The sequence below is a fragment of the Pagrus pagrus genome (assembly GCF_965226575.1).
Source record: "Pagrus pagrus genome assembly, chromosome: 14".
In the NCBI taxonomy this organism is placed as follows: domain Eukaryota; kingdom Metazoa; phylum Chordata; class Actinopteri; order Spariformes; family Sparidae; genus Pagrus; species Pagrus pagrus.
In genome coordinates, this window is record NC_140198.1 from 21,123,129 (window position 1) to 21,135,041 (window position 11,913).

Below are 11,913 nucleotides of genomic sequence, written 5' to 3' on the forward strand. Positions count from 1 at the left end.
ATTCATTTTACATGAAAACACATACTGTATTATGAGCTTATAAAAACTAGAGCTAGAGATTACACGAGTAGTTCCCAACATTTCTTAAAAGTAAGTACGATTTTGTTTGTTCCACTAGTCATTTTATTCAGATGTCTATGAGTTGTTTCACCAGAGAAGTTTCACCAGAGAGAGAGATTTCTCTATCCAATACTTCATTAAAATGTTATTGGAGACATCAGTCTGAAAAATGAACACATATTTGTGATAGTAATAATAACAATAATAATAATAATACATTTTATTTATATAGCACTTTTCATGATACTAAAAGACACTTGAAAAAGGAAACCAACACATTAAAAACACAGGAAGTGAGTAGTGATACTTTTGATACTTCAATAGGGCTTTATGGCCACGGAAAATAATGAATCATGAATCTAGATAACAAAAAAACATCTTGAAGTAAAATACTGTAGGAAAATTATTTTCAGTAGAAAAATTATTTATAGTATTTTTACATTGTGGTACTTCTACTTAACTCAAAGATCTGAATACCTTTTCTGCCAATCAAAACAGGTTATGCCCAAATGTTGCTCATCAACCCAACATACCTCCCGGCTACTGTAACTAATATACCTGTGAATAGGAGCCCATGTACTGTAGTGTGACTGCTACAGTATCAACTCACGTGGTCAATCAGCTCTCGGACCATCCCGTTCCACTCCCCCTTGTCATTCTGGGCTCCGTATTTCCCGTCAGCCACCAGTCTGACTTCATATGTAAAACCCAAGATGTTGGAGAGCTCTTTCAAAAGATCCAGGCAGTAACCCTCGAAACGGTCGTTACCAGCCAGCTCCTTGTCGGACTTCCTATGCATCACATATGGATTTTCCTGTATACCAAAAGAGAACGTTTTTAATTCATATTCCACAGATGAGTGGGCGACTACGTCTAAACAGCAAATCTAGTTGTCTTTGAATTATTATGTTAGAATATCATTTAACTTTGATAACGAGGAATATACCTTAACTCTGTGTATATCAATTCAACACAATTGTGAAACTGCAAATTCAAACTATCCAGTTCAGGTTTTCCTCTCCTAAACACCATCCCCTCCCATCTTTTCCCTCTCCCGTACCATTTTATTTTCCTTTGTCCTCTACACATCCCATATGTACTCCCCTCCTCCCCCTCCCACACTGTCCTCTGCTTAACCTTCCTCCTCACCAGTATTGTGGTGACAATAAGAGTCCTGTTAGCCAGAGAGTCTGTCACATTGTTATTCTTGTCTCGGTTGGTCTCCGTCAGGTTCATCCCCCTGTACGAGTTCCACACAGCGATCTGAAAAGACAAACAGAGCTTGAGATCGATTGAACCACATTTCCTTTTGATCAGAGTCACATTTGACTTGTGATATTGGTTATTGGAAGGCGTAATTGCAGTGTATCGACGTTGACTTCTGTTGAAGCTTTGAATTAGGTTGTATTGGTTTCATTAATGATCACTGACACTCATCGCTGTTCAAGGAAGGAAGCTAATTGATTATTCTTATTATCTCTGACACCAAATATACAGACTGTGATTTAGTCTCCAAGTCTCAACTGGAAACTAGAAACTGCTCTGACACGCTGCATATTAATCACATTTTCTGATTCGTCGAACAGAAAAATGAAAAAGTATAGGGTTAAAAGACCTGACACTCTTGGCTCACTTTCAAACTTCTGCTCCATTCACAATTCTGCACAACGCTATTTCCCTTTGCTCAGCTGTGCTCTGATGATTCTGGGCAAAGCGCCGAAAACTTCATTTTATGTAGAATGAATATGAAAATGAAGAAGTAGTTTGTTCCATTGGAGCTGCTGATTGCGTGTGCCACGTAGAAGTTCACAGCTATTCTGGAGCAAACCAGCACCATTCATGTTGTGTGAGATTTATCCAACTGTCAGGCGGGAGACACACTGTGCAGCCCAAACAACAAAACAGTTTTTGATGACAAATGTGAAGGCTACACTTTCTTTATGGTGAATCACAGCTGTGGGTTTGCTCGGACATCTGTTCACACTTATACATCGTTGCTTGAATCTGAAATACTGGAAGTCTCACAGACAGCAGAAAGTTTGAATGCTGTGTACTGAAACATAAGAATAAGAAATTACAATAACTGTTGTTAATAACTGTTTGTGAACAGGGTGCCGACAGGTATCAATATTTATTTTTAATGCTTTTTACCCAATTTGAGACTGATTTTTGCAAAAAAACATTGTTGTTGTTTTTTTTCTTATTCAGCATTGCAGGGAAGCAGTATATATGTGGTCCCATGCAGGTTTATCGACATTTTGCCAACAGGTAGGTGTAAGTATAAAGTAAGAGAAGACAGGTGTAACTGTGTCAGAGACAGTTTCATTGAGGACATTGTGTGTATTTCAGTCATAAATTCATGATTTTTCAAGTTCATGAAGTCATTAAAGAGTGATTAAAATATACTGAATAAGGTTTTAAAAAGGCAAAAAGGTTGACAAAAAATGTGTTTAAAAGGTACTTAAAATGTTTGGATTAAAAGTGTATTGCCTTTTATGTAAGGTTTTTATTTAATGCACAATGTAAAATGACTCCTGTTTAGTTGAGAGCATTGTGGGAAACACTGTGACGCCTTGTGGTGATGTCATAGGTCAGTAGCATTATGGGTCAGAACCAACATGGCTGCAAAAGAAGAACATATGGCTCCAAAATAACGCTACACATAGTCCAAGAGGTGCTCACGGTAATTGTACGTTAATATATTTCATATTTATGTATAAATTATACAGTATGATGTTTTCAATGTACCCTTATATGGACACTGGTGATACATGTTCAGCGATTTTATTTAATAGTGAGTAGGAGATGTATGTTTTGAAAACTTTTATGTCTTTTATTTTGTTGTAGTTTTCACATTGTCTGCTGAAAAAACAGAGACATCTGTATGATGCACAGCCATTATTGCATTGGACCAGTGAAGCTACATTAGGTTTAAAGATCTGCAAAATTGGATATGTGGACTTTCAAACTGGAGAGCTTGACTCATACTAAAAATAAATCAAAAGAAGGATGAATGAAATTAGAATTTCAGATTTAAGACTATGAAATTACTTTTGAGGCTTTATATTAAATATTGACTTGAATTTAAGACACATTTAGACTTTTTAAGGACCTGCAGATACCCTGGGTGCATAATGATAGTTGAATATATTTGAGCTGAAGTTCATTTTTAAGCAAAAATATCAGAGTAACCAGTTGTTAGGATTTGTTGATTTGGTGCTTTCGAGGTATATCTTAAGGTATTTTGACTGTCGGTCAAACGAAACAAGACATTTGATGACATTACATCAGGCTTTGGGAAATTATTATTTCATCATTTTAGTTTTTTGACATTTTATAGACCCAATTATCAATTAAAAGAGACAAAAAATAATTGAATAGGATGGGGACAAATTGGAAATCACACCAGCTGGGACAGTATGAATGAAGAGGGGAGGGGTTGGACAGGGTAACGGGGATAGTCGACCACATGGTGTTTGCCCTCCATACTGTGGCCATAACTGTGAATGAGAGTGTTTGGTTCACCGGACCAGGCGCTATAATCCAGACAGTTACCAGCTTAGAACAGGCGTCTGGCAGCTTTAAAATCCCCTCACTTGTTAAGAGCTGACTAAAGGTCAAGGGGCTCATGACAGTGATGCTATAAAGTTAAGTGCATTAAATGATCAGTGTCATTGTAAATAAGAAATAAAGAGAGTGATGGAGAGAAGCTTTCCTCCTTTTTTTCTGTTCAGATAAAGAAATGGATTTGGGTATTTTTAGTCAGAAACAAAGGCCTGTTCATTCACTCACTGCCTAAGAGGATGAGTAGCACTGAACGCATCAGTACTTCTTATTAAACTGAGCTCTACAGGCAGTACTGTTATATTTTTTTCACAATTTCTTCTTCAGAAAAAGGGCTATGCAGGATTACCTATTGGAAAAGATAACATGCTTTTCACTCCTCATTACGTTCTATCTTATTCTGTTCACCCAGTCAGACAGACAGAAAATGTGCTCACTTATAACCTTGCTAAAAGCACTCTATATCTCCGCCGCGGCACTCTGCACTCTCTGCAGGACTCCATAAATCTGTCTTATCTCTGGACACTGCAGATGAGCAACAAAGTGAATGCAGTTGGCTTTTAATTAATTGCATTGTCTTCAATCTCAAAGATAAATGGACCGAGTAAGAACAATATTTTTGTTAAGTGTGGAGGGAATTAGGGTTTGTGCGGTTCCACACAGTCTAGCTCAAGCTGAATGCTGTAAAACAGTGTTATTTTCGGAAATTGTCATCCTCTATGAAATATCAACTGCACCATTAGTCAGTTTGAAGTATAAGTGCTAAAGTAATCTGACCAAGCCAATGAAATCGACGCTAAAATATAGCCTGGGACGGCTGCACAGCATCATCATCTTTTAAAACCCTAAGTCATGGATTTACTGGGTATAGCCTTGCAAATTTATCGTGCGCACCAGAGAAGCTTCCAACAACAAAGTGTGCTATAAAAACTGACAGGGATTCTCTCTCATGCGCTGGGAGTAAAATGTTATCTATGAATCCTAAAGCTCATCTCCATCCAGAACCAAATCAGACTGGAGAAGCGTTACGACAGAGCAGGGAGACACTGTAAGCAAGGCCAGGAGAGCTGAGAGGGGTAAAAAAAAAAAAAAAGACATCTAGAAATTCAACAACTTTAAGAGAAAATACTTTATTCCCCAGGAGACTTTCACTTTGTTTAGCCCCATCATCCTCTTCAGAGTGTATTTAACACTCCAGTGCCCGAGAACTAACGCGACTGCAACGGACTGATAATTCATTTTTCATGACCGTAAAGTGGAGCGTTTTATGTGAACTTCTTACCATGTTGTGGTTATTTCCTCTGGGGGAGGGGGAGGCTTCTGAGGGCTGAAAGTACTGAATGGAATTAAAATTACAGTATAAATCACTGCTTCTGCACCTTGACAGCTGCTGCCTGCCTACACACCTGTCTGTCTGACATCTGAGACGGACAGAGAGGAAGAACTTTGCCAACGTCTGACAGTAAAGTATGTGTTTAAGGGGATGAATTAATTTAACATTCGTTCTTTCACTCATCAAATTGGTTTCAAGGTGACAAGCAGAGGTACCGAGTAAAGAATATTCCGCTTGCACTTAAGTACTTATAGTGGAGTTTGTGAGACTAAATAAAGAGCCATAAATTAAGAAGAACACAGGTGGTAAAATTCAGCTCCTAAAATTTAACTTCGAGGCAGAGTATGTCACTTGATGACATTGTAAAGAAGCGTGGGATCATTGGAGTTGTTGTCCTTAATTGGTGAACAACCATGAAATGTGAAAATGTCATGTCACGACTATCCTGTCCAACATTATTGCAATTCACAATATTACCCTGATGATCATCAAATTATTCTTGAAAACATAAAATAAAAACTAAAATTGCAGAAAAGCATACTGGAATCATTTTACCTTACATTTTGTTAGGTAACACATATTTTTATTGCATCACTTAGTTCAATGCAGCCAGGACTGCACAGGTTTGTACATTGGGGAGACAAAACAACCTCTCCATAAACGAATGGCACAACACAGGAGGACCAACTCCGCAGGTCAAGACTCTGCTGTCCACTTACATCTGAAGGAGACAAATCATTCCTTTGAGGACAACAATGTAAACATCTTGGCCAGAGAAGAAGGATGGTTTGAAAGAGGAGTAAAGGAATCTATCTACGTCAAACTTGAATGATTGCCTTTGAGAAGAGGAGGTGGCCTGCGACATTACTTATCACCCACCTACAATGCAGTACTGAGTTCTCTCCCCAGACAGCTTAACAACCATTCACACCTGGGCTCACCCAGACAAGCAACCCACACGAGGGGCGGTTGGGTCAACGACCCACAAGCGGCCCTAACGACTCTGAAACTCAGAGCTCACACGTGTCCTTAACGACTCTGTAAGGTCACACCAACACAGAGTTTAAAAGCCTGCAGCTCCCCTCCAGTTAGTTAGAACTGAAGAAGCCACTGAGATGAGAGGTGAAACGAAAATGAAACATGTCCAGTTGCCTACGATACAGCACTTAGATTTTCCATGAGCTGGATGACTGAGAACCTTCATCAACATCATTTATAGGACTCATCTTTTTTTTTTGTGAAAATATTTGGATATTCCCAATTATCTTGATTACTGATTCTCCTGATAATGAAAAATTCACCACAATCAACAGTGATAAAATCTTACATCATCTCATTCTTATTATACACAGTGTCAGTCAAAGACGAGCAAAGGAAATCTGCTCCTCTTAACAGCAAGTCTTGACTTAAGCTGTCGTCTCCTCTGCTAACTGGATCCCTCCTGGCTGCAATTAAATACTTCTGGCCTGTATGATTTCCATGAAAGTACGAAGACAGTCTAATAGAGCAGCACATTATAAGTAGCGAACTGACAAGTCTCTGCAAAAATGAAGGATCGGTCGGATAAATTTAGTTTCTTTTTTTTTCGTATTACTAACAGCCACAGTCGGCTGTGGAAACTGAGCGACATTACATAAAGTGAAACTGCAGGACGAACCTTTCACTGAAGCACTGTTACGTCTACTTTAACAAAGGAGTATAAAATAACTTTTCAACCACTGCTGACAAAAGTTTTGACAAGTGTCAGACATGGCAGCAATGACTGGACCCAAACACAGGGAAAACTGAAATGTCAAATACATGGCATCGCTGTACACAAAACCAGTGGAGAGAAACAAGGTTGACAAGGCAGGGAGCAGGAAGGTGCGTGGCATACTGAGTGAGAAAAGGGGGGAGAGAGGGGGGGGGAGGTTAACAACAAGGGCTCGGACCAAACATGGCACTCGCACAAACCTTGATCCACCTTTTCGTGAGGCGGCTGCCGGCCTCCACAACACCCTTTTGAAAATGTGAAGAGCGCAAGATGAAGCACAGTGTGGAGAGAAATAATCAGTTGTTGCAGCATTATTGATATTCATGACCGGATAAATTTAAACCAAAAAAATAAACGTGGGGATGGATTATAGGACACAAAATCTCTACAGTAGCTCACTTTCTATCACACACACACACACACACACACAAACACACGCCTTAATGGAATGAATCAGCCAGCATGGAAGCAGCATGAGAGTGGTGTAATTGGCTGTTCCCGGCCTCTGTGCTCACCCTGGCAGTGCCGTCCTCTTTGAGGCTGATGATGTCCAAATCAAAGTCTCTCCTCAGGCCGTCCGTCTTATTAAGAACAATGTGCCCTGTCAGTCCGTCCCACTGTGCCTACGGAGAACAGATGCAGAGGGAGAGAGAAGTGGGAGATAGTCTCAGAGGCCGATTGAGTTCAGTGTGGCGTTTTACTGAAGCTGCGGAGCAGAGTCAGGACCCTGGAGGGGAAGTGAGGGGGATCCAGAGGCAGCCAGATGAGGTGCGTGTTGACAGACAGCTGGAGGACTCACCGGGGCAACTTCAGGTGAAAACTGAGAGATGTGTACAGGTTGTTCCGTGGTACCATCTCCATATGCATGAAGGTTTATGCTTGTGGTTGCTACTATCTGCGTTTGCATGCATATTCCTGTTCTTCCATTTACAGTAGAGATATTCAATTAGTTGATTTGAGTTGGTATACCAATGCAAAAGGATTTATTATGATGTATTTATGTATGTTAACATGCATGCACTTTGTACACAGTAGTTACTAGCTTTTCCCTGTAATTTTCACATCTGTATACTACAGCATTCACAGGTCATCTAACCAGTATATTTTACAAGCTGTAGTATTTTTCCAACACATGGCTACAGACCTAAATGTCTTCTCTAATTATGCCTGGCTGTCTGCAGACCAAGCTGCAACCTCCATGGCTGAATTTGAAGCCAACACAGAAGAGCAGTTTCTTGAATGGCCAAAAAGGCAAGTCAATCCTAATCGACCCCAATATTAAAATCCACAGCTTTACACCAGAAATAAACAATTTTACAGCCTGGTGCAATAAACAGTTTTGGTCTCTATCGTCAATTTCGATGTTCATGACCAACTGTGCCGAATGGTACAGATTAATTTTATGGTTATATTATGGTTTAAAGTTACGCATATTAAAGATCTAGTTATTTTGAGTAAAAGCTAGCTGCTAGAAATCTAGCGTCATGGTCCGCCTCAGTAGATCACCTCAGTGTAATCCTGTGGGGCAACTCCGACTGTCAAAATAACGTGTTTTTGCCACTAGCAGGCTGAGTTGGTTATTCTAATTGCCAACTCTAAACAACTCTTAAACAATGTTAAAGAAACAAATCCTCAGAAGCCTTGCTCTTACGTATATCTCGCGAGAGGTGAGTTGTTTCGACCTTGAGGAACTGCGGATAATATATTTCCAAAGTCATGACTGACATGTAACTGATTTTCTAGAAGAGGCAACAACTGTAACCAAAGTGACATAATTTACCAATTTCCTCTTTTTGATGTGAATCAAAAAAGGTATTTTCTTCTCCTTTGCTTAATACTGAGAGAGCGCAACAGAGGTACACATTAACATATATTCAAACATGAGTCGTGCCATGTTACATATCAAGCCACCGCTACCTTATTCATGCTGAGTATTAAGTTGAATTTATGTATCACTGAAAGCCAGATTCCCCTTTGGAACAAGAAAGTCTTAAACAAGTGGAGCTGAACAAGTGGAATTTGTTATCGAGGCTAAAATGAGGCTATTACACAGTCACAGGCATGGCACAAAGAAAATTAAGTTTAGTTCTCATGTAAAAATCGAAAAATAGATTTTTTTTCTGTGTCTCTCAATTCTGGACAGCCAGAAGGAAGTTCTCCTTGACAGGAAATTAATGAGGTCTTCCTGCATCATTTTTTTTAGTGAAGAAACATTTGCTGCTGTGGAGCCATTTTGAAGAAGTGGCATCTTTAAAAAGATCTGCAAAAAAACACGTTTTCCTGGTGCCAACATTTCAAATCCATGATGTTTTCTCTTTTCTGTGTTTTCTGTCATGAAATGATGTGCATTCAATAACAAAAATGTGTCCGGAGACATTTAAAACACAATATAAAACTGAATATTGTGTACTACAATAGCTGGGGGAGAGAAAGAGAACGCACAGGTTATAGTGCCCAGGATTTAATTTCAGCCACTGAAACGAAAGCTGTGTCCTCATTTTCTGTGTCTCTTGTCAGAAATGGTTTTTAATTGAGTGCCGTGTGAGAGATATATCCCTGGTTCTTGCAGTCAAAAAGGTTCTTATCTAGTGATGAATAGCACAGGAGGACAGATGCTTCAAAGGATGGGCGGTGGCAAACAAAACGAAAAGCTGAGGAGGAGAGAGACGCTGAGATGCAGAGAAAAAAGGGAGAGGAGAGGAAAATATGAGTAAGGGGATTGAATGATAATGTTCCCTCTCCGTGGCAGGCAACGGTCCTCTGCTGGATTTAAGACTTAAGAGATCAAAACACTCGTGCATCAAAGGCCTCATTTCTGTCTGTAGGCATCCACGCCTGACAGTCGGGCTGGGCCACATGCTTGCAACTTATAAGCACATAAATACCGTACATTTTCATGTTGTGTACTTTCAGAAGCAAAGCGTGCTCTGTCAGAGGGGGCCAATTAAGTCACATATCACATGAAATGATCTGACATCCAGTTTTGGTGAATTTGCCAGAGACGTGCATTTACATGAAGGATCTTGCGGATCTTGCGCTCATGAGAGCCTGTTCGAAACATGCCGAAATCATCAAAAATGCATGGTGGTCAAGCTGAAAGCAACAGGAGCTTCTCAAGTCATTGCTGGTGATGTAACAGAGGCTTCAGCTCTCTGCGACTCTGACACTGACCTCTTTGAAGAGGTTCATGAAGCGCGGGCCGAAGCGCCAGGGTTTGTGGCGGTGACACTGCAGGGAGCTGACCGTCATCTGAGTGGCCCGCTGGGACGCGACGGCCACCATGAACACTGCGTCGTACATCAAGGCTGCGTCTGTCTGTGGAGGAGCCAGCGGGAGGAAGATGCTGATGGGACCTCAGACTACACTCAAAAGCCCATGTCGAGTACACAACTACAGATCAGTTTTAAACACAGTAAGACATCCAGACGAAAGGCAATAAGATAAAACTGTAACGGCTATTCAAGGAAGATTGTGCCATTAGAAAGGTAAACAGGATACAGTATAAATATAATGATGGAACAATACAAGTCAGGATTACAGCTTTAACAGTCAAATCACACTGAAAGACGCCTCTTAAAAAAGGTTTACAAGTGAGCAGATGTTTGCAGGTTACAATTGTGTGCAAATGTGCAGGCAGCATGCAAATGTGCATCATTGGCTTTCAGCAGAGCAGGTGTTTGTATTGTTAGTGCTCTGTAGTAACAAATAAAAGTACAAGGCTCACAGTCATGATCCCATCCATCAGGCCACTCTCTTGTTTGGGACCCTGCAGTCTCTCCATGGCCCACCTATCCATCGTGGAGGCCACCCAAGGGTCGTCGACGTTCAGCAGTCTGAAGCCTGTCATGTTGACACCGCTGTAGCGGTACGGCTCCAGGTCCAAGGCGAACAGATCCTGTAGAGAAGGAGAAGCAGAGAGATTGAAGCTCTAGTTATGTGTTTTTTTATCAGCTTGTTTTTGTGATGATGATCCACAGCACATGGAATTTACAAGACCAGCTCAAGGCCAAAATGGGCTTGTTTTTTAGTTTGCTTGGTATGTCCCATTACAACAACCTTAATTGCACATTTTTCTTACCAAAGTCGTGAAAAAGAAATGGTAGTACTCGGTCATCATTCCCATTGATGAAAGCTGCAAAAAGGCATGAAGAAAAAAAGCAATAAGAGAAAATGCCGGGCCATGTTGCTCATTTTCAATATGATGAGCTCTCCTGTGCCACAACTTGAATAACAAAGTGTTTTGGTTGTTTTTTCATGGAGCATCAAATTTGTTCTACATTTACACTTCTCAGTTAATTTACTTTGTGACATTCAAGACGGCTGGTGTCACGATACACAAAGAAGAACAGAAATGATTAATGAATCTAACATTATTTACAAAGGAAACAAACGTGTGGCGTTAACACGGTAAAATTACACTTTTCTCTCCGTCAAGGATGTTGGAATTAATGCACACAAGAACAAATAGATGCAAATGCATTTGTCAGCATGTCTGTTTCAAATTCATCAAATATTATAATTCACTTTATAAGTTTAAATGAGCTTTTTCCAAAGAGAAACAAGCTGTGGACCATTTCATAATATGTCAACAATAAGGGAAATGCTATTTCATCCTGAAGAGCTCAACTCAACAACTTTTCTTTGTCATATCCTTAAATGGCTGAAATCGCAATATAAGCCTTCATAAACAAGGTAATAGATTTCATATGATTTCTTACAACGTAGAAAGACATTGTGTCATCAAAGGTGTTGTCCGCCAAAGGACTCACAAATGTGTTGTAAAGTCATCAGCATTAAGAGTCACTTAGATCAGTCCCTGTACAAACCTGCTTCAGGAGCTCCGCTGCCATGCGATAGGAGCAGTCAAAGAGAATAAAAAATTCCTTGTCCTTCTTCAGCTCTTTAAGCAGCGGTCGGGCATCTTGGTTACCCGGGGTCAGCTGGCGGATCTTGATCTTCAGGTTGAACTTTGCCGGAGCCTTGATCAACTCCTGCATCCGCATCAGACCTAAAAAAATTGAAAATTAGACTTTTTTTTGTTTGTTTGTTTTCCCCGTTTCTCTGCTGCAGGAAGGACATAGGACAGGGCCAGAGGCAGAACATGACTGCTGAAGTTCAGGGTGTTGAGGTCACGTCAGCGGGGGGGAACTTGGACCACTTTCCTTTCACTGAGAGATTCGCTTCCTACTGCACCACCATACTG

At 40.3% G+C, this 11,913-nt stretch overlaps 1 protein-coding gene across 1 annotated transcript in view; it reads right to left on the reverse strand.

Moving 5' to 3' along the window:
• Positions 1-11,913, reverse strand: part of grik1a (glutamate receptor, ionotropic, kainate 1a) — a 35,438-nt gene that overhangs the window by 12,931 nt on the left and 10,594 nt on the right. The window contains exons 4-10 of the mRNA XM_084373319.1: positions 11,537-11,718; positions 10,789-10,842; positions 10,435-10,605; positions 9,882-10,025; positions 7,226-7,333; positions 1,210-1,323; positions 671-874 (exon numbers count right to left, since the gene is read on the reverse strand). Of these exons, the coding sequence (XP_084229445.1) occupies positions 671-874; positions 1,210-1,323; positions 7,226-7,333; positions 9,882-10,025; positions 10,435-10,605; positions 10,789-10,842; positions 11,537-11,718 (977 nt within the window). The remainder of the gene's footprint in view (positions 1-670; positions 875-1,209; positions 1,324-7,225; positions 7,334-9,881; positions 10,026-10,434; positions 10,606-10,788; positions 10,843-11,536; positions 11,719-11,913) is intronic.